The 23,663-nt window shown below is 37.2% G+C and overlaps 1 protein-coding gene across 3 annotated transcripts in view; it reads right to left on the bottom strand.

The window, feature by feature from the left end:
- Nucleotides 1-2,224: 2,224 nt before the first annotated feature.
- The window catches only part of LOC108967117 (ubiquitin carboxyl-terminal hydrolase 64E), a 22,336-nt gene continuing 897 nt past the window's right edge, over nt 2,225-23,663 (bottom strand). For 2 of the 3 annotated variants that reach the window (XM_018930363.1, XM_018930362.1), the window contains exons 2-10: nt 8,744-8,958; nt 6,632-8,685; nt 6,074-6,563; nt 5,019-5,966; nt 3,971-4,942; nt 3,777-3,903; nt 3,638-3,708; nt 3,413-3,546; nt 2,225-2,718 (exon numbers count right to left, since the gene is read on the bottom strand). In XM_018930363.1, coding sequence (XP_018785908.1) covers nt 2,487-2,718; nt 3,413-3,546; nt 3,638-3,708; nt 3,777-3,903; nt 3,971-4,942; nt 5,019-5,966; nt 6,074-6,563; nt 6,632-8,685; nt 8,744-8,938 — 5,223 coding nt within the window. In that variant the 5' untranslated portion in view covers nt 8,939-8,958 and the 3' untranslated portion in view covers nt 2,225-2,486. Of the gene's footprint in view, nt 2,719-3,412; nt 3,547-3,637; nt 3,709-3,776; nt 3,904-3,970; nt 4,943-5,018; nt 5,967-6,073; nt 6,564-6,631; nt 8,686-8,743; nt 8,959-18,675; nt 19,011-23,663 lie in introns of those variants that run through there. The other variant, XM_018930361.1, reaches the window with a different exon arrangement.

Raw genomic sequence — 23,663 nt, 5'->3', positions numbered from 1 at the left:
CAGCCAAACTTCATAAGTCCAAGTGGTCAAATATAATGTAAATATACAAGCTACAGCTATTCAAATTAAATGTATGCAGCGATGTCTCTACCTCCACGGTTCGCGTTTAAATTAGATGACTATAAAATATTCCTTCAAAGTCTAGGTAACCACTTTATTGCTGGAGGGGACTATAACACTAAACATCAAGATCAAGCAACATCAGAGTATCTAAAGAATTTAGATCACCATGCAAACAACCCTAAATATAAATTGTGGAAGGCAACCAAATATCTAAAGAGACCCACTAGGAGAAACACGATTATAGAAAATAGTTATGGTCACAGGTGCAGAAATAATCAAGAGAAAGCTGAAGCTTTTGCTTATCATTTACATTCAGTATTTGGACCAAACGTAATTCCAGATAATGAAAACACTACTGAAGTACAAAACTTCCTAGAATCGCCTTGCCAGATGAGCCTGCCTAATCGAAGAATTTCTATCAAGGGAGTAACTGAGAACTGAGATAAAGAAAATTAAACTTAAAACATCGCCTGTTTTTGATAAAATTGATGGTCTTACTTGTCGACACCTGCCCCAAAAATGTATCAGACTACTTACTTACATCTACAATGTTATGCTCAGACTCGACCACTATCCAAGTCAATGGAAAAAAAAAGCTATTACCTGAACACCAGTTTGGGTTTAGAAGGCGGCATGGAACTCCTGAGCAATGTCATCGAATTGTTAAAATTATCACAAGTGCTTTCGAATGTAAGCAATACTGCGCAGATGATGATAAAGTATGGCACCCAGGGTTACTTTATAAAATAAAAAAATTGTTTCCAGCGCCTTACTACCTACTTATAAAATCATTTTTAAGCAATCGTACGTTCTATGTCAAGGAAAAAGATGCATTTTCTGAGCTTTATGCGATTGACGCTGGAGTTCCCCAAGGGAGCGTCTTGGGTCCCGTGTTATATACAATATTTACAGCTGACCTACCGATCGCTAATGGCTTAGCGTTAGCAACTTATGCTGATGATAGGACATTTATCGCCACCAGTTTTAATCCTAGTGATGCCTCACTTCACTTACAAGAACAACTTAATATTGTTGAAAAATGGCTAAAGAATTGGAAGATAGAAGTAAATACACAGAAATCTGTTCAAATAACGTTTACGTTAAGGACTGAGAAATGTCCCCCCGTAACGTTAAATTGCTCCATAACACCCGAAAGTGAAACTGTGAAATACCTTGGTCTTTATTTGGACAGACGACTCACATGGAAGATACACATAAAAGAAAAAACGAAGCAACTCAAATTTAAAACTAAAAAAATGTACTGGCTTTTAGGTCAGCGATCTCAACTTAGCCTTGAAAATAAAGCACGACTTTACAAGTCAATCCTTAAGCTAGTATGGACGTATGCAATGCAGTTATGGGGTACGGCGAGTATATCCAACATTGAAATCCTCCAAAGATACCAATCGAAAACTTTAAGACGCATTGTAAGTGCTCCTTGGTTTGTGAGCAACTTCGAAATCCATAAAGGCTTAAATATACCTTTTATTAAAGACGAAATCAGCAAATCCTGCCGAAAGTATTTGGATAAATTGTCGAATTATGAAAACTTACTGGCAATAAGTTTACTAGACAACAGTATGGATGTTAGACGCTTAAAACGAACTCACATTTTGGATCTTCCATATAGATTTTAAGCAGTTTTAAGAAGTTTAAGCAAATAAATAATTCAAATAGATTGATTAGTCTCAATGGAGAACAATCAATCCTGTTACTATTAATGTATTTAAAAAATTTGCCGATTGTCATTTGATAGATTGCGAATAAATATATATTAAAAAAAAAAACAAAAAAAAATTGAAAAAAAGTTTAAATTGAAGAACACAAATTTGGAATTTTTTTTTTGATTAAATGAAATGATTCTTCGAAAAAAAAGCAAGAAAAAACTGCGTTCTTTTACTTGTAAGCGGTTACAACCGCTTAACTTTGAATCTGTGTTTTCTATTGCCATACTACGATGCTCAGAGTATATAAATAAAAATAATGCATAAAAAAACAAACCAGCAAATCTTATTTAATAGTGCATGAAGCTTGTTTTAAGATTCTTTATTATATGTATTATTTCATTTTTTTCTTATTTTTTAAATATTTTTATTTTTGTTTGATGAAAATAATGAAGAAACATTTTTTGTTTTTGTTTTTTAACTGCAGAAAAGGATTCGAAAAGAAAATTTGCATTATCACTTTTTCTTAAGCGCCAACAATGTGGTTGTCGGTCATACATTTGTCGCCAATTAGTTTTTGTTTTGTTTTTGTTTTTACATCAGTCAACATACTACATTTTCCCAGACGCACTCTCGACATACTCGCTCAACTGACTTGTCACTGAATCATCACAAACTGGAGTTACTTCTCCGCATGAATTGTTGTTGTTGTTGTTGTCGTTATTCTTATAATTATTGGTATTTTTCTTAACCACTCTGTTAATCTTCCGCCGCTTTAACAGTCGATATGCTGGATGATGATGACGCCAACGTCGTACTACTGTTATTATTCGATTGTGGCGAATCAAGGTAGATCTTAAGCGCACGCTCACGACGCGGTGAGTACAGCGACGTGGACATGCAGCCCAAACGATCGAGACGCAACTTTTCACGGGTGCTCAGTTCACGACGCTCCTCGGTTGTCGGCTCCTTGGGTGCTTTGGTGACATCTCTGTAGGGGCGTAGAGGGTATAGTGTTTAGTTTATTGGAATACAAATACAATTTTTTTTTTTATAAATGAAAAGGGGCAACAACAACAATGTTGGAGACCTCATAAGATATAACAAATACATATATGTATGATATGATAAATGATCAACGCGACGAGCTGAGTTGATATAGTCACGCCTTGAATTAGTAACACAGTCTTTGAGTTAAAGATCTAAAATTTTGCACACAGAGCTTTCTTTCTCAGAAGTTGCTCATTTGTCGGAATCGCTGCTATCGGAATACTGTTTCATATAGCTGCCATATAAACTGAACTATCAAAACGAAGTTCTTGTAGGAAAAACTTTTTTATTTGACGCGCTATCTTTATGAAATTTGCCAAGGATTATTGTATAAGGCAACACTACAATCTACGAACGAATTGTGCATATCGGATAACTATAGCATATAGCTGCCATACAAACTAACCGCTGCAAATCAAGTTTTTGGATGGAAAACTTTCATTTGTGAAGCATAGCTGCGGTTCTAGCGAAGTTAACGGTTTTTTTGTTTTAATTATATTTCGTGTTCGTTTGTAGCAACAACCACACACAACTTTGTAAAAAATCATTTGAGTAAAATTTGAGTGACTTTTAAATAAAAGCATTGCCTACATTTAGGCGCTGTTGCGGAAAGGCACATTAAAAACAAAACTTACTTGTAAAAGTAGACATTTCCGCTGATTGTTGACGTTAATGGATATTTATTTAATGTGGCCGGTATTGAGAACCAACCAAGCGTGCTGTTGATACTTAAAAGAGAAATGTTTGTGCACGGGAAAGAACCGTTTATCTAGAGAATAGAAAAAATAAATTCAAGACAAATTTAGACAAAGTTGACGAATTGTAATTTCATATATAGCTATGAGGACGATATTCTTTACCTTACTATAGGCTATATGCTCTTGCGGTATGTCGGTAATTTTTGCCAACTCCGCTCTAATTTCACTTTCCTCTGCAATAACAACAAATTTAAAATATTTTAGCGCTCAAACATCTTTTACACAACATTGTAACACTCACTTTCTAGTGTAACTTCCTGGAATTTATCCAATTGCAATTTGTCCGCATGCCAACGCCGCACGAAAATCGTAAGACTATCTGCGGGCACCTGAGGACTAACACCAGCTTCACACTCTTGCACTAGGAACTGTTCGTGAAACACACACAAATTAGTAAATAAACATTTTTTGTATCTTTTAAATAGCTTTGCATACCTCCGCACCCGCCATTGTGCGCAAATCTGTACCCAACGTTTCATCATCGCCCATAATTTCAATGGGATTGCGGCCACCCTTCAACCACAGACGACAGTTGTTTAGATTAAGCGTTTTATATTTGGCGTCAATGCGATGCAGTTTCGCTATCAGCTCCTTCTTTGCCTCACCGACCGTCATGCTGGCCTTGCACACCCATTCACATATACAGGGCAATTTGCCAGTATCGTTGTCCAACTCTGACAGCCGCATAAATGAGATCTTCGCCTTGTCTTCGTCCGGCTGCAGCACTTTCCCCAGCTCAACGCTCAACGTTTCACCCGTACACACGAAGAGCACTGTCGACATCAGGTCAATGACTTCGTATTTGTGCTGTAACTTAAAATAGTTGGATGGTACACCGATTAGCGATTCAACATGTCGCGTGAATGTTGACATTTTCATGCGTGGATCCACAATGATTTTATATGAATGTGTTGGCTTGCGCGCCAACTCCTCGTTCGGATCGTTGGTACTGCTACTGAGAATTCGTGGCGAAATTGTCGTTAAATCCACGGCATTGATTTTCTCCGCATAGAAGAATTGTGGCGTATTAGTGCGTGACAACGAGGCAGTTTCCATTGTATGGTCGGGTGCCATTTGGAAGAGATCGTGTATGCGTTTTAACGAGTTCGCTTTATTGTACGCATCATCTTCGGGGCTGGAGAGATAAGGCGAATGACTGGTCGAGGAGATTTGACTATCACCACCATAACGATTGTGCAATGATTCGACCAGCGTGCGATCGCCATCACTTAAACTACTATCTTCCGAATGGGATTCCTGTCCAGCGGCGCCGGCGGCAGGTAATAATGGTGATTCACGTGCACAGCTCTTTTGTGAAAGATTTGATGTGCTATCACTATTGGATGGACTTAGTGTGTGCGGGACATTTGCATTCATTTGCACGGCGTCGACAACGTCTGCGCTGACCTTTTGAGTTGCGAGAGATGAAAGAGATATTAATTTACCTTAAAGTTTTTACTATAAAATACTGAAATTATTTTACCTCAATTGTGGGCTTTTCCAGCGCGGGTATATCCAAAACTTCCAACGTACTCGCATCGGTATTCGGTACATTTAGGTAAATATATGTTAAACCTCTAAATTGCTCTTGCGCGATCTCTTGCAGATCTTCCTGCGTTATGACCTGCCGTTGCATGCCCTCAGCTGTGTCGTTCTCTGATGACACTGTGTCCAGCGCAACAAATGCATCAGTCTTCACTGTGGCCAATAGCAATTGGTTCTCATTTAGATTAAGGCGTACTGCAATCGAATGTAACAAAGCGGCATTCGCTTCCCTTGACGGCGCATATACCAGATGTGGCCCATCCAATTGCATTTTCGCCACATTAACTATATATACATTCCATGTGATGCCACCCGGTTTGTAAATCTCAAATTCTTGTCCTTCCTCTCTGGTTTCGAGCAAAAATTCCAATGGCCCATCGGTTTGTTGACGCAATTCGCTGAGCGTTGGATCGCTGATGTGCTCCAACGATTGACAAATCTGTTCGCCCATATCATTGTAAACAACTAGACGACAACGTGATAGCGGTGCAAATTTCTCCACATTCAACATCTGATAGGCGGACTCCAGCACGGATTTTATATGGAAACTACTGACATAGGCGCGTGCGGATTTTATCTTTTTCAATTCTGGATTATAGAAACTGACGCGCGGTTTGATCAGCTCTTGTACGGGCAAGTCAGAGACGACAACACCGTGACGTCCGGAGCTGCGCGGTACACGTGTCTCCTCTTCCTGATGCAATTTCGGCAAGAGCTGATTGATATGTTCGGGGAATTCGTTGCTTTTAGTCGCGTGCTCATTGCGTTGTGCATCTATTTGACGGTACATCAGCATATATGCATTGGTACTTGAGCTGTAAACGCTGGAGTAGTAGGCGCGACTTGAACCGCCACCAAATGACTTCTCAATATCCTCCTCAGTAATCTATAAAAATGGGGTTATGTATATATTAGCAAAAACGTAAGAAAGTGCTAAGCACAGTAAAATATATTAATTTCTATATTTATATAAATATATTTGAGCGCACTCACCGGCGAAACAGATTGATCATTGAAACAGTACCACCCATTGTTATCGAATTCCTTTATGTACGCGTAGTAATGACCGCCCGAAGCGCTGCCCGAATGTATCATTATAGCAAATAGCTCGTATAAATAGGGTCCATTGTCATGTTTGATACGTTGCTCGACACTAGCATTGCTACTATTTATGCGATGATCAGTGCTGGTGCTCATATCGATGCCCTCATCATCGTCATTCATATCATTTTCATGCTGACTAGAGCAGGCAGTGGTGGCCGTGCCGCTGCAGCATAAATCTTCCTCCATAGCCGAGCCGCTGTCGGTCGTGCTGCAGTCATCGTTGGTCGAGGATACGCTGTTGGGTATAAAACTATTGGTTGCGATATTGCCTGGCGTGTTGCTTGTGGTGGCGGCGTTTGTGGAAGTGCTAGGGACAGGACTCTCCACATCGGCCTGATTAATGAAGCTATTCAAGTTCAACATTTGCGGAAAAGTTACTCTGGAAATAAAATATGAATACATAAGAAAAGTGTCTAATTATTACACTGATGGCCTTTAATCACTTACTTGTCATTCAATTTGATGCGATGCATTGTCTGATAGTCGAAATCAAAGCGTTTCAGATGCAGTGTCAATATGTAAGGAAAGTTCTTAAACTTCAAACCTTTGTGTGCGTCACATTTCTTGTTGCATTTCTCGCAAAAATATTGATTATTGCCGTCCAGTGTTTCGGGTTGTACAAAAGCACGTAAGGCCTCCTCGATACTCCCATAGGCAACGGTACTGCCGAACGGGCGCACCGGCAGCGGTATATCGAGGAAGGTGTCGGCGCGTGTCTTCTCCGTATTGCACTCCAAGCATTTGACATAATCAAGCATTTTGCCTTCATACAAACTGGCGATCAAATTCATTTGTTTGGTATTCTTGAATTTATGCTCCAACGCATCGAACATAACACGACACAATTCCTGTATGTCATGTTGTTGCCACGCCTCGGTTGAGTCCCAACCAAAGCTACGCGTCAAGTCTGTCGTCTCTACGGCGGATTTCTTTGATGTCTGCAAATTGAGGAAGAGTTTTTGCAATTGGTAGGGTATATTTTTGGCTTCGTTGTCATTATCGAACTCCCAGCGATAAAGTGCATTGCGAAATTCCGGCGTCATGAAGAGTGCCTGCAGCAAACTGTTCAAATAGCAAGTCATAGCTTGATTTACCAAACCCACATAACCATTGGCGCCACCGCCGCCGTCGCCGCTACTCATTGTCGACATTGTGCTGCCGCCTGCTGCGGCTGTGGTATTGGTTACAGCCGAAGTGGATATGGGTTGCAGCTTCTTGCCTAAACGCGTGAAATCGCGGTCAAGTGTCATTTGTTGATACATTTCACCTTCGTTTAGTGGTCCATATTTGGGACTACGTGGTGAGGTGTTGCGTAGTTTCAACAAGCCATCACCACCGAAAGGTTCCGTCTCGGTGGGACTAGCCGAAGCGCCCAACGCCAAGTCATCATCGGATAAAAAATCTGTATCGGAGAGTGGACTCAATTTCAATGTATACAGTGGCAATGACTCTTCGGCAACGGTGGACGAAGCGTCGTCACCACCAACCAAATCGCCCCCCGTATGATTTTTAAATATATTCTCGTTGTGTTTGTTGTTGTCGTCAGACATAATGTCAATATATGCGTTGCTGTTGTTGTGGTTACCGTTTTGTTCGTTGTTAACAACTTCGCTGTGTCCATTCATTGTACCGTTGGTTGTGCTGTTGCTGTTGCTATCGGCGCTGCTAGTAGCATCAACACCGTGTGTTACAGTTGCAGGCGTGTTAACTTCAATGCTAAGTGCACCGACGGCAGAAGCTTTATCTGTGTTTGAAGATTTGGCTGCGGTTGAAGTTGTGTTGGAAGCTTTTTCTGCCTTTGCAGCTGCGTCTGTGCTTGAAGCTTTGGTCTTGCTTGGAGCTTTCACTGATTTGGAAGCTTTTACTGCGATTGCAGCTTCGCCTGTGCTGCACGCTTCAGCTGTACTTGAAGCTTTAATGCCGTTTGAATCTTTATCTGCGTTGAAAGCTTTGTCTGTGCTTGAAGCTTTAGCTGTGCTGGAAGCTTTCGCGCTTGATGTCTTGGCTTCGCTTGAAGCTTTCGCTTTGTTGGAAGCTTTTACTGCGATTGCAGCTTCGTCTGAGCTTGAAGCTTCGACTGTGCTTGAGGCTTTAACTCCGTTTGAATCTTTAACTGCGTTGGAAGCTTTGTCTGTGCTTGAAGCTTGGGCTTTAACTGCGTTAGAATTTTTAACTGCGTTAGAATCTTTAACTGCGTTGGAAGCTTTGTCTGTGCTTTTTTCAGCGTTGACAGCTTTGTCTGCGCTTGAAGCTTTGACTGCGCTTGATGCTTTAACTGTTTTTGTTGTTTTAACTGTGCTCTTTTTCGGCGACGTCGTGCCTGTGGACCCGTTGGTCTTTGAAATGCATTTCTTTTTACTCAATGGTTTACTGAAATCGAAGCGTTTCTGCACATCACCATCCCAGACGTCTGGTGGCAGCAATACAAGCACATTTTTCTCTTGCGCCGAAAAACCGGGCGCGGCGAAGAGCAACTCATTCTTACGAGTATTCAAATGTAGCTGCAAATGAGGGTAAAAATTAAATTCAGATAAAAATAACCTTAAATTAGAATCTTACCAGTGGACTTTCTGTTTCATTTGGTTGTAGTAATAAATCATAGGCCTCGTAGGGATACTGTGTACTTATATTACGAAACACCTTCTCAATTGTGTACTGTGAACGCACAACAATATTTATTTTCTTTTGCTCTGAGCCGGGTGTAAGATCATGCACTACACATTGTGTGCTCTTCTCTTGATCCAATTGGACCATGTCGCTGCAAATGCTGAAATCTGAACAAAAAAAAAAAATTAACATTTTCTTATTTGGGAATAAATATATTGGCAGCTTAACACTAATTGTAGAATCTTTTGCCATCGTACTCTAAAACAAATTGGTTGATGACACCCATCCAACAACGGATCGAACTACCGAAATTCAGTGCCAGCGGCCTCAACTTTAAGAGCGATACGTCCAATTTATGGTCGTCATAAGCGTCCTGTCAGATCAACAATTGAGGGTCTAGGGGAAAATTTTGAATATACAGGCACAGTACAGTATGTTACCGTGCCAGTGAGACAAAGAAGTGACCGCAGTGCCTAGAATATTGTTGCCACTAGCGCATCAATTGAGGAAGACTAAAATCAGTTTGGCACACGTCGTTCTCAAGCGTCGTGGTGGTTAATGTTTCGAAAAGATCTTAACCTACATCATCGTTGAGGCTCAATTCTGGTTGAATGACTTCATCAATAAGCAAAATATGCGTTATTGGTCAGGCAGCAATATACTTCATGAGCCATCATTCCATCCCGAGAAAATTACGGTTTGGTGTAATTTATGTTCCAGCGTAATCATTGGCCCTTACTTCCTCGTGATGATCACGACCGGCACGTGGCTGGGAATGGGAATTGCTATCGCTCAATGATAACCGAATATTTTTGGCCCGAATTGTATGACGTATACGTGGTTCCAACAGGACGCCTTCACAAGCCACACAACGAATCTCACATACGATTTATCGAAAACCAAGTTTACTGAACGTGTTATCTCACGAAATGGCCCAGTCAATTGGCCGCCTAGGKCGTGCGATTTGACGCCGTTAGACTATTTCCTGTGGGGCTACGTCAAGTCTATGGAATATGCCAACAAACTAGCGACGATTGATGAACTTCGTACGAATATCGAACGTGAAATTGCAGCAGTATCGGCCGATTTATGCTTGAAAACTGACGAAAATTGGGTACATATTTTTTCCGCGTACTTTATATGTACTTACATACATATGTATATAAACATGTAAATCACTGAAACGCATCCGGCTTTTGCATGTTTTTGCAAACTCATTGAAATTCGTTGAAGTACAAACGCGCAAAAGTTGTCGGATAATTACAAAGGCAATGTAAAGCAAAGAAGTGTGGCAGCAACAGTTGCTACAACGAGCGGCCAAATAATGGCAACGGCATGACTTCCAACAAATGGCCGTAGAAGACAAAAGCAAAAAGAAATTAAGGAAAATTAAAAGAAAATAGGAAAATATAAAATATAAATTGAAAATAAAAACAAAATAAAATTAATTAAACCAAAATAAAAAAATAAAATAGAGCAAAAAAAAAAACAAAAAAAAAAAAAAAAACAAAACAAAAAAAAGCACACCTAGTGCGTGCAAACTGGCAGTCAACGGTAAAAGCATACCGTCGAATTACTGCGAGAAAGGCAAAGAAATTAGCCGCAAAAAAACAGGAAATAAAATCGCGATATCGAATCGCGTCGCACCCGCTGTAGGTCGAGGTAAAATTTTTGGCCATATGCCAAATGAGGAAAATTTCGGCAACGAACCAAATAGAAGCGAGCATGGCAAATGAAGAAATTACCGCAATACTACAAAAGCGAAACACCTCACGTGGCAACTGACAAACAACCTCACTTGTATCTATGTACGAATAGAAACTAAATAGGTGCATATACATATATGTATGTATGTTTATGAATATACTTCTGATGCCACACATATCCATACATATGGATATGTTTGTATATTTTTATTTTATTTTTTTTTTTTAATTTCGTCAGCATTTCTAAATACAAATGTGAGTTGTAATGATTTGCTTTCCATTAGGTGTTCTTACAAACGTCTTGCTGCTGACTTTTTTCGAAGGCTGCACTCGCGTGTAGTACAAACAAAAAAGCACACACATAACCAAAGATATATTTTTGTATCGATATACATACATATGGGACACATTTGCTGAGCTACTCAAGTGCCGGGTGCACGTTGTGATTGCTATATACGTTTATATATATGTATTTACACATAAACATATACATATATATATATATAAACAGTTGTAACTACAACTTGCGTACGCATTTCTTCACACTTTCATCTCTGACTTTTCGCTGTTTTGCTTACTGACTCATACATACATACATATGTACATAACATATAATACATATGTAGGTAAAAGCCTCCAAGAACTCTCTCTCTCTTTGTTGCAACAAGATGAATAATACATTTTGGTATTTTTCGTTTAACAAATTGTAGACGTCTTGCGACCTTCTGCATTTAAACGAATTCGAATTATTCTCCATTTGCGCCAATTTACTAGTACATACAGACATATATAAAAGTTAAAGACTGTCTTTCGTGTTTTTTGCACAATTTTATTCATTTTGTTTTTATAATATACTATGATAATAGTTTTCGTATTCGATTTAAACTGCTTTCAGCTGGATTTTATTTTTCTTATACTTATTAATATGAACATACATACGTACATGTATATACCTATGTACATATGTATGTATATATCTCCATATGTATATACATAATAATATTTTGATCATAAGTCCATCAATAACTTCATATGGACGCTCTTACACGCACATTTATGCCAATGGCATCAGCAGTATTCCTTTGTTTACGCTCCAAGCGCATTTGGCGTTGTACGAAAAATTTCCCACAGACAGCCAAGATTTCGAGGAAGAAAATGCATACGCCATCCGTAATATGAATTATTGATGTTACATACTCTTCATTTATCACGGAAAAGTTTTCGGAAAAATTTAATTTTTTAATGTTTTCCATTGTAGCGTCAATATTAATTACTTCCTCTAAAAAATTGCTTGAAGAATTGGTACGAAAATATATGCACATATGTATGTCACGTATATATCTATGAATGAAAGCTTCAATATGAGTTCAAAATCCGCCCACAGAAGTCACAAGCAAATATCAACTGTTACGTAGGTTATCATAGAAATTTCTGACCTTGGATACCTTTTGTGTTGAAGGCGCCATCTGATCGCAAATTCACACAGTATGCATAGATGTGTGATATTTTAGTTTTGTATAATGTTTTGTAGATTTTTTTCTCGCTGAAGGGCACACAGTCCTTATAACAGGTAGCAACAATGCTGTGTGTAAAATAATTCGAAAAGGTCATCGTATTATTGTGCGCTCGGTTTGGGACGGTAAAAAAAAAAATACCCCCAATGAAAAGATCAAAACAGCCTCGGATGTGAAATCCCCCTTTTAAAGGTAAAAAAAAAAAAACAGCTGGTGTGTTGACGAGTGTCGTGTCGCACTGGAGGAACAACAGACTGCATACCTAGCAATGTTACATTCGAGCACAACACGTGCGGGATGGCATAGATACCGAGAGCTCGAAGAGGGGAGCGAGACGCATTCGCAGATAAAAAAGAGGCCGAAAAGATGCGGCGACATACATACGCTTGTAGAACCCCCATAGGTATCTAGTAACTGATGCCCAGAGCGTACTGATATTATGTAGGGAACATTTCTCCCACCTGCTGAATGGCAATTAAAACATAACACCAGAAGATGATGAATCTGATTCCCTAATCGATGATGATGGAGCGGACGTTCCATTGCTCGACCGCTATTCAATATATGTGACCTGGTCTACGGAAAGGGGGCTTAGGTGTCAAAAAATTCAACAACAGACAGGTCAATCTTAACAAAAGTTTGTTCGGTATCATCTTCTGCCTGAGATACAAATACTTCGTCTTCATCATGGAAATATTGTCCGTATACGGCACTGAACTCCTCATCAACACTCATGTTTCATTTCATGCGGAATGCGAAGACGATAATCAACAGAAACACTTACACAAATGTGATAACAGAACATCCGGAAAGAGAGACGAATGAAAACAAGACAACAGCAGCTGCGCGGTATTAGAGTAAACGTCACTTCTTCAATGTTACTTTTTTAAATGTTCCACACTAGTAACTCACACGATGAACTATAATAATATGCCGACCAAAAACTGGACGCCCTTGAAGCCTCTGGAAAGGAGAGCAATTAATGAGAAAACAAGAAACTGACGAAACGCGTTGTTTATTTTTAACAGCTGTTTCCCAGAAAACTAGTTTTCGCACGTTAGCTCCCTTTTCGTAGACCAGGTCACATATTATAGAATATGGACGGACGAAAGCATGCCCGACGTTTGGAATTTAAGTGGAATTCAACACAGGCCCAATCCACAAAAAGGAAAACAACACAACCTGCGTCAAATACCGTGGGATAAGCCTTCTCATATAAGGTTCTATCGAGCGTACTGTGTGAAAGATTGAAGTCCACCGTCAACAAACCGTGATTGGACCTCAATGTGGCTTCTGGATAAGGAAGCGTAGCAAATGGGATTGGTTTTGAACAAGGGCAAGACGAAATATATTATCAAACAAACAGTCGTCGCACTCGCGACTTGGCTCCCACGTCACTCTTGACAGTCATAGCTTCGAAGTCGTCTATAATTTCGTCCGTTGGAAAGACAAGGTGGAGAAGGACCTGGCTACACTTGGAATATCTGATTGGCGCCAAATAGCGAAAAGGAAGAACTACTGGCACGCTGTTGTAAACTCGACTATATCGTTGGCGTTCTTCTGCTAATAATTAGAATCTATTGATTTAATAAATTTCAAAAAGGGAACTTACGAATCTTCGACCACAAAAATCATGTTACTAAAGGTCCATACGACACAAGCGCTATTCAGTTTATGAAGGATTTAACCTTATTCTGCTTGTTAGATTGGGAAGCCACATTCATAAAGCACACAAAAAGCCTTAATTACAAACACACATACAACGAATGTTGCACATACTCGTAAATCTTTGCGCAATGATTTTTACAAGTTTGAAAATGTCACATGACCAGCGTAAATTAAATGTATGCAACCAACCGCAAGAGGACATAAATGAGTGGCAGGCCAACTTTTGAAGGACGTGTGGGTGTGTACTTGCGTTTTTCAGATTTTTTGTTTTTTTTTGCTTTTGTTAGACAAGTGGTTAGCAACATTGAATGTGAATACATACATACAAATCTCTATACGTAAATATAAATGTAATTTATATGCGAGTATATATGCAATATAAGAGCCTACAAGTGGGACTTCCCATACTCACACACAGGCATACTCGTGTGTGTTTTGTTCAGTGAGCACTGCGGTGGCAAGAATTAATGTGTTGACGATGTGCTAAGTGGCATGCTCCGCTACCGTTAGCTGGCTAATCAATGCCGCTTGGGGGCCGGGCCAGCCAGGACGATAATCTTCCCATAGACACTCATTTACGTAAGTACGCCAGCAATAGCATATGCGGTACGTAACGTTGACGGTGGTCATGGTAGGTGGTCTCTGGCGCCGACGAACTATGCAACAACCAAAACTTAAATTGCGCCACATACTACGAACACTATTCAAAAATGCGGAACGGCGACAAATTTATAGCCCAAAGGGTGTCTGCGCTTATGGTGTGGCCTTGAAGCTAAATTAATATTTTCACATATTGATTTTTGGGTAYAYTKAATTATTATGCATTTTATAATATTCACGAAGTTACATAAAAAAATTTTGCATTTTATATAATTAAAATTTTAATTTTATATAATTTTTCTTCCTTTTGAATAAAAATTTTTGAGTTTTAACACTAGATTGCCTATGTAAGTCATTTTGACTGCTTTCAAATTTCAACTAAAAAATAGTGATTTAAATAAAGGCATAGTTTCTAATAATTTTGTGTCTTTTTCTACAACATACATATAAATAGATAAATTAATCATTGTTCTTGCCACCTCCTTCACTTAATATATAATATATATATAATACATTGCCGAAAGGCATTTAGGCAATAGAGGTATAACTAAGCTCCCGTCTTTCTAGTGTTAATAATTTCGGCAATTTTTGTAAGAAAATTCCAAACGTTCGCACGAAAACTTAAAAAATCCTTTGAATTGTGGAAAAGAATATTGAAATTAATTTGAAATTTGCCCACTTTGTCTAATTGTATGACGAATATAAACAAATAAGTCCACACATGTGTTCGTTTGTATTTTTAGCAGCGGAAAATGTATTTTATTATACCTGATGGTCAGGCAGTGGAATAGTTTTGCTAAAATGTTGTTGTATGTCGTTATATTGTTTTTATTTGCATACATACACCAATTTATATGTAAGTATATATTTAGGTATGTGAATAGCTGTTGAAAGGCGTGGAAATTTTGATATTATTAGCTGAGTCATAATTAAAAAATAAAATAAAATAAAATTTGGTCCAAAAATAGTGCTTAATTAAAAGTGGTCATTGTAAAATTATGTGTTTATCGCTTTTACTAATAATTTGAATCTGTTTTGAAAATTAAAGGCGGGCATTTATTCTTAGCGTTACGATTGGCTATAACAACCGCGCCGTTAGTTCTGCTTTCTACAGATTGGACAAAAAAATAAAGCAAATGGGTCTACTAGTGAACGAGGGCAAGACGAAATATCTCCTGTCATCAAACAAATAGTCGTCGAACTCGCAACTTGGCTCGCACGCCACTGTTAACACCCCTAGTTTCGAAGTCGTAGATAATTTCGACGAACTTAGAATCAGCATTAGCAACAACAATAACGTCGGCCTCGAAATCAAACGCATAATAACTCTCGCCGATACTTGGGAGTGAGTAGGCAATTGAAAAGTAAAGTCCTCTCTCGACGAACAAAGACCAAATTCTACTAATCACTCCTCATCCTCGTCCTGCCATGTGGTACAGAGGCATGGACGATGACAGCATCTAATGAGTCTGCATTACGAATTTTCGAGAAAAGGTTCTGTGGCTTGGCAACATGGAAACATCTAGAACAGTGAATCAAAAGACAGCGGCTGCGCTGATTAAGTCATGTTGTCCATATGCAGGAGAACACTCCAGCATTTAAGGTTTTAGATTCAGTATCCGGTTAAGCAGAGGAAGACCAGGTGGAGAAGGACTTGACTGCACTTGGTATCTCGATTAGGCGCCAAATAGTGATAAGAAGGAAAGACTGGCGCGCTGTTGTTAACTAGGCTATAATCGCGTAGGCGGTGTCTCGCCAGTAAAGAAGAAGTGGTACACTTTCATAAAAGTTTCCTTGCTGTAATCATAATTTCAATAATTGAAACTACCAACACAAAAGCATTGTTCAAGAACTTTTCTAGCTGTATTCATTTGCAGTTCACTCGAAAATTTCCAACTTAATGCCTGAAAAAGTGTTTTTGGGGAGTCGTTTTCGGGTGGTCGTATTATGGTGAACATGGTCTAGGTTGTTGTTGTAACGTCAGAATTTTGCTGAGTTGACAGTCTTTGTCCCGTCGATAAAAACATTCGAATCCGTTCCGGTTACGTAGACCGGACTGTCGCAGGAACGGAACATGGTCTAAATGAGCGATCGTGCCAAAAGTGGTTTGCCGAAATTAAAAGTGGTGATTTTGACTTGGAAGGCGAAGAACCACCCAGGACGGCCAAAAAAGTTTGAAAGTTACTAGATGAAGATTCTTGCCAAACAAAAGAAGAATTCATAGTATCTTTGGTACTCACTCAAGTAGCCATTTCAAAATCTTTAATGGCAAGTGGATACATTCAAAATCAGGGAATTGGATTGAAGCTAAGATATGTTACAACACGATATTGTAAGTCCGAAATGCTGCTTGAACGCTACAAAAAATTCGTCATTTATGCATCGGATTGTGACGGGTAATGAAATATAGATCCATTACGATATTCCTAAAAGCCAAATCAACGCAAACATGAATTCGCGACTAGATACGAGACCATAGTGTTCGAGAAAGTTGAAATTCGACTGGCTGTCTGTCCATCCTTCCCTCTAGATGAAGCTAGATCAAGCTTGGTAGATGGGTGAAATATCGTGGTAAACGTGAGCCAAAGCCGAAAACAAGGCATGCTATTTGAGTGTTATACGTCGTATTGCGCGAAGCTATTCGTAAAAAGAGGCCGGAATGCACCGTCACATACAACATTGATTCTTCGTGAGTTTTTCATCAATTTTGTGGCGCAAGAATCGTGTTCCCCTGATTTAGTTTTGTATGACTTCTGGCTATTCAACAAACTCATACGACCGCTCCGTGGAAGCGGCTTTGAGTCAATTGAAGACGTTAGAAGTGAATCGCTATTCCGGAAGGAATGTTTCGAGGATGGCAAACAACGTTGGCACAAATCTATTGAGGTTAAGGATTGTTACTTTGAGGGGCCGACACAGATTTTGAAGAAAAATTTAATAATTCTAAAATTTTCTATTTTTTGCTCATAGTAGTGCAATAAAAAATATGACCAAAACTTATTGACCGTTATAAAAGTAGAGACGAAAAAAATCCCTTATTTTTTAAGCCAGTTTGAACGATAGAGTTTCAAGAAAGACATCTGCATAAACATTTGGACACATGTTAGCATGTTTTTTTTTAGACAAAAGCTGTTAAAAATTATGACGCCCAAGAAAGTTATTTTTACAAGCACGCCAAAGCGAAACATGCAATGATCAATGCAAATTTGGCAGAGTAAAAAAGCAAAGCAAAAAACAAACGCTGATTTAAATACTAAAAATAAGACAGCAGCGCGATGTAAGAAACTTTCGGAACAACTGCTTCTGGCGCTAAATGTATTTTAGCTTTTATAATCCGCAAACATATTATTTACATGCATATGTACATATGTATGTATATTAATGATAGGTTGCTGCAAGGGAAGACACGTGGGAAACCAATGTGGTTGAAAGGGCCCTCGAAACATTAGTTAATATTATGAGGCTGCCAATTTTATATCCATATGTATATATATACATACATACATATATAATGACAAATGTTTATCCGCATATATACAAATAGCTTTGTCAAGTGGTGGTCGCGTTAAAATTGGACCCTAACAATCTGAAAACGCTCGAACATGGTCAGTCACACTCGTGCATTTCCATTTTTCTAGCCTTCATATGACATAGTACATATTATAAATACTAAAACTTAAATATATCATTCGGTTTGTGGGTTGCGCGTGTGCACACAAATATCTGTACTTTGCGGCCGGCATCTTTTATGAGCAAATTTTGTTTAGGCGATTTCAAAATCTTCGAAATTGAATTTTTTTGAAATATTGCTTTAATGCAAATAGAGAGCACAGTCCAACAGTCTGTGCCACTCAAAAACAATCAGAAAAGACGTTAAAAATTTCGAAACAGAAAATTTCGAAAATTCGCAACTCATAAATAAATCACACATACACACACCAGAATATGAATAAGCTGCTGCTTAAAAGCCAAATGTTTTATTTTATTTATTTTTTATGATCATTTCACGACACCGCTCAACGCCGCCGTGCTGTGGCGACACAATTTCACCAACGGGAGCACACATTTTCATGCTATTTTTAAAAGCAGATATTTTATGAATATTTTCATGCACCACACACACCCACACGCATACGAATATTTGAAAAAAAATTTTTTTTTATTTATTTAATTAAGAGCTACTTTATCGGTTGGTTAGCGCTTGCATGTTTATAATATATGCAATATTATAAAAAAAAAAGCCACAAGTGTTTTCGTCAGTTCAAAAAAATATCTTTAACCAAAAAAATTCAACGTAAATCAATTCGCAAGCCAATATAAATTTTCAGTGATTACGAAAGAGACGCATCTGCAGTTGCAGCTACTTCGATTGCATGCATTTGAATCTCAAACTCACTTTTCAAAACTCGCACACAATGTTTTGTTCAATTTCCGCAGAAACGGTTTTCATACACTTTTTATACAGGTGGTAGCACTAATATTTTGTATTAAAATTATTTTTATATATTTTTTTTTATGTTTGTTTAGCACATAAAATTACGTGCACACTACTGTTACGCCTTTTTGCCGTAGCGCCGCCGCGTCGCGTTGTTGTTTTTGTTGCGCAAAAGCAAAAGARAAGCATTCACACACACACGCGCACACTTTCACATATTTTTAACGGCGCCAATCGTTTGTTGCCGCAAAGCCATTCGCACGGACCGAGCTTCGAAACCGAAATGTGCCGAATTTTTGAATTTTCCAATCTGAAAAATTTCCGAACCAATTCATCAGTTGTTGTTCGAAGGAGATACTGTGCCACTTTCTGTTCGCTCATTTTTATACAAAGAAATGGCGAACATTGACAGCTTTGTGCGCATAAATAAGTCAACCTTAGAGAATATTTAATTTTTTTTTAATGAAATTCAGTTTGTTTTTTTAAAATATTTACAAAGTTAGTTTAGAAATAATATAGAAAATATAAATATCTTGAAAATTACTTTACCTTGAAAATGCAAGTAAATATTTTTTTTTAATAATAACGGTTTAAGGTCATTTAATACATAAAAGACTATATTTAGTCATTGACCTTAAGTTACATAGAAAATAACTGAATATACTTTTATACTACGGCCCACTCCTATATTACATTGGTCACAAAAGTCCAGCACTCTGAACAATTACAGGAGCTTGCTGGACGCGATGGAGGTGTTCACGTAGATATATCCAAGGGCCTTGACCCTTAATGTATTGCCTTTGGTTCATTAAAACCTTTTATCTAAAAATTCCTCTTCGTCTGTTAACCTTAAAAATCACATAATTGTAAATTTTCTTCCTGTAGACACATTTGTATGAACGCGACTGTATTTGAACAGTATTTATAAAGTTCTCGAGACTTTTCTCTAGAAATATACAAATAATTGCGCTTGATTTACAGCATGAGCAATTGCGCTCTCCAATAGATTTTCCTATACACTAACTTCTTTTCCGACAGAAAAATTTTCAATTAATGTCGTATATTTATATTTTTGTGTGAATGGCGTTTTTCTTTCCTAATGCTCGATGATTTGCTGAACCGTCACTTCATATTATCGTCAAAAAGTATTTTCAGCAGACGGCTAGGTTTCGGGCGGCTGAGTTTGGCAAATGACGGCGCTTGATGTCCGTATTCGGCAGCAAAAACTGGGCATGCAATAATGAATATTAAAATACTGTGCACATTTTTAATTTGAACACAATTTTTCAGTATTAAAAATTTGATGCACTAACCACTAACCGATTTTAAGAAATAAAAAACTAAAAATATGCTAGAATATAATATGCAAAATGCCAATAAAGCACTTACTATAAACAAATATATTGGAAAGCAATTTAAATTTCGTGACACTGTACCCCAGTAAAGTACACTCATTGAGAGCACTGTGCAGTGTTTTTAAATTGTAATTTTATTTTCACTTTTCAACACAGATGGATGCTTTAGTTGGCTAATGAGTAAGCATTGCAGCATATCCTATTGGTCAGAATGAACATTTTATGCAAAATTACAACTTAATTGATACGACGTCCACTTCGGGCAATAAAACTAAATAGAAAAGCAGGTGTCTTCAATCGGAATAGGTTTCTTCATATGCCTGCAAACACTTCGCCTAATTATTTTAGTATTTTTGAATGAGTTTAAAAATAAAACTTTGCCGCTTCTACATTATACGGTTGATATTAGATAGTGACGTAGCAACGGAAGAGATGTCTGATCAGAATGGAAGACATTAAACTGTTGTCAATCATTTGTATAATATATTATTAATTGTTGAACCGGATGGTAATATTCAAAACATACAAAAATTCCTTCAAAATTAATAAGGCAAATTTGCGAGTTTATATTCACAGATGACAAATTTAAACGTTGTTATTGGTAAATCAAAAGTATTTGTTGTTCTCCGAATGCTTTAGAGGAGTTTTGTTGGGTCACAATACATGGCTAGTTAAAAGTCGTGGTCCATTCCGGTTCCATAGAACAACATTCCAAGTTGTGAGAATGGATTTTTAAGGAATATAAATTTGCAGGTCGTGAATTTTTCAAGAAGTCGTATTTTATTTAATAATAATAACTAAAAAAAAAAAATAATGGCCATTTACAGTATTAATGTACTTTAAGAGTCGATGATGAAACATTTTGGTTCTCTTGATCTACAGATTTCCAGGAGGTCTTCCGAAGAAAGGTGTCAGGGAATGAGGGAGATTTTTGTGCTCAAAATTATCTAAAATTGAAGAACAAAAAAAAAAAAATATATATATATATATATATAATAACAATAGATCAATACAGGCAATGATCGAAGCGACTAGTCAAAATTTTGATTTTTAACAAAATGACTGCTTCCTAAATGAAAGTCGTTTTTGTGAAAAAATTACACTTCAGATAAGCCACTCTGAAACAGAAATTATTATTGTTTCTTATAACTATTATTATTATTTATTTGGAACAAAATTATTATCAAAAATCTTATTGTTTCGATCATTAACTCACTAAGAAGCCCGTGTGAAAATTTTAAGCTGATCGGTGCAGCCGTTTCGGAGTAATTTTCCCCACAATAACTGTAAGTTGGGACGTTGACAGGTGTTTGTAATTTTTTATTTAATATAAAATAAATTTAAACAACAAAAACATTCATAATCAAAACAAGASGTCATTCCCGCACAAGTTGAGTGACAGCCATGTCCCTGTATATATTAAGTAATTTTAAGACAACCCATTAATAACATTTAAATGTGCAGACAAATATTGCAAAAAAAATATATATATTAAATTTTTTTAATACTACGTTGATATACATACATATATATGTATGAATGCAGATACATACGCACATTTCTATGGTTATGTGAATATTTATGAGCATAAAGAATGCCTTGTGCAACTTGTGCGAAATTAAAGCGATTTTTTTAAGAAAATTAAAAATGTCGTCTTTAAGCTCATACTTTATTATTATTTTATTGCTCGCAGATAAATAATTCTTTAAAATTTGTCTGATTTTTTTTGCAGGACAATGCTGCACCTGTTCGCCATACATGTGTATGTATTTCATCAAAAATACTTATGTATTATTCAATGTCATTGTTTGTACGGGTAAGTCGGCTTAATACTTATCTGATATGCAAAATGAAATGAACAAAGGTTTTGATAGTATATATAAAAATTTATTACTTCACAATTTATATGTTGTAGGGGATTATTGGAACTGATGAACTCCTACTAGAATTTTTGAAAGAAAAATTAAATTATGACGAATATCACAAAAATATTGTCTTAACCACGCCAAACGTTAACTTCGGCTACATGGAAGCCTTAAATCCCTTCATAGGTGCAAAAGGGTATAAAAGGATGATTTTTTTAATGTTGAACGCTCTGTTTGTACGGCAGGTTCTTTGACTACTCTTCTTGATCCCACTCTCTGATATGATGAGAGCAGTTTAAAAACTTTATATTTGGCAAAAAATTAATCTTATGTCTAATCGGTTTGCCACTAAAAACAACTGATTTTCGGTTTAGTAAAATATAATAAAAATAAGTCTGGCAGTTGCCTCTCAAAATATGGCTGCCTGTCAATTTCTTGTCCTTTCGATAACCAGGCATTGCTAATTTGAAGTGACTCTTGGTTTTCATGATTTGCTTTCCTTTCCTCTACTAGAAATCACATAATTAAATTAAAGATTTTGTTAATGGATTACATTTTTGCGCTGTTGGACCACTTTCCACGCACCGTACGCACTTAAAACATGCATGAATTACATCAGGGACGCTCCCATGTACCAAAAATAGCACTTATAGTTGTAAACATGATGTACAAACTTATCTAGATACGTGCAAACATACATACATACATAATGTTATAATCTCTCAACTATTTCGGCTTAAATGTAGCACGGAAATGTAGACGATTGCGTTTGTTTTTAGCAAGTAACAAAGCGCGCAACACACACTGAAGTGCATATATGTATGTACATTGCCATTATAAAGCAAAAAGATCAACATTGCTGTAACCATGATGCGTTTATAAAAATACACACGCTGCATTGAAGGTTTTTGACCTGTTCGATAGAGTGTGTGTATATGTTTACACAATGCTTTCGCACGGCAACATACATACATAAATGCATACATATGTATATGTATATAAGAAAAATATCTGTGGGAATTCCATGAGAGGATTAAGCCAAATTAACATTAGTTACCGAAAATTCATAATTTTTCTTTTTGCATTTTACAAGAGTCTGCAAACGAATGATAAAACATAGTACAAAAGTCAACTTTACAATATCATACATATGTATATATGTATATTTTCTTGGCAGTTTCAGATTAACTAAAAAGCTCAACTACGCTTTTGGCACACGCTTATACTTGCGCATATACATATGTACATATTTAAAAATTAATTTAATCACTTTTATCTGCGGATAGTAACAGTTGATACATTGGCTCAGTGTAATAACTGCATCTTGGCGCCCATGAGCGAATAATATAATATTCCACGAAAGCGCTAGTATTTAATTAGCCGATACGCTAGACTATAATTAGAGAAAATAGTAACAAAAGAAATTAAATGGAAAATATATTGATATGTCACTTAATGCAAGTGGTGATATTAAGCATTAAAACGTGCATTATTAATATACGGATTTAGGAAAACGTGTAAGAATTATAGAAATTGTATTGAAAATATTTTCAAAATTATTAGAATGAAATATATGTTCATGCCCTGAACAGCTCTACAACTGTCGTAGAAAGTGATCGATAATAATCAAGTCCTTATGGGAAACTTTTTTATTTGCCGAGCTCTGTTTACGAAATTTACTATAGCATATATTTGCCATACAAAACTGTTCGATCGCAAAAAAAATAAA

Source organism: Bactrocera latifrons, unplaced genomic scaffold (genome assembly GCF_001853355.1).
Source record: "Bactrocera latifrons isolate USDA-ARS-PBARC rearing strain unplaced genomic scaffold, ASM185335v1 scaffold_178, whole genome shotgun sequence".
NCBI lineage: Eukaryota > Metazoa > Arthropoda > Insecta > Diptera > Tephritidae > Bactrocera > Bactrocera latifrons.
Note: the sequence above shows the minus strand (reverse complement) of the source record. Positions and strands in the feature narration are given on the sequence as shown.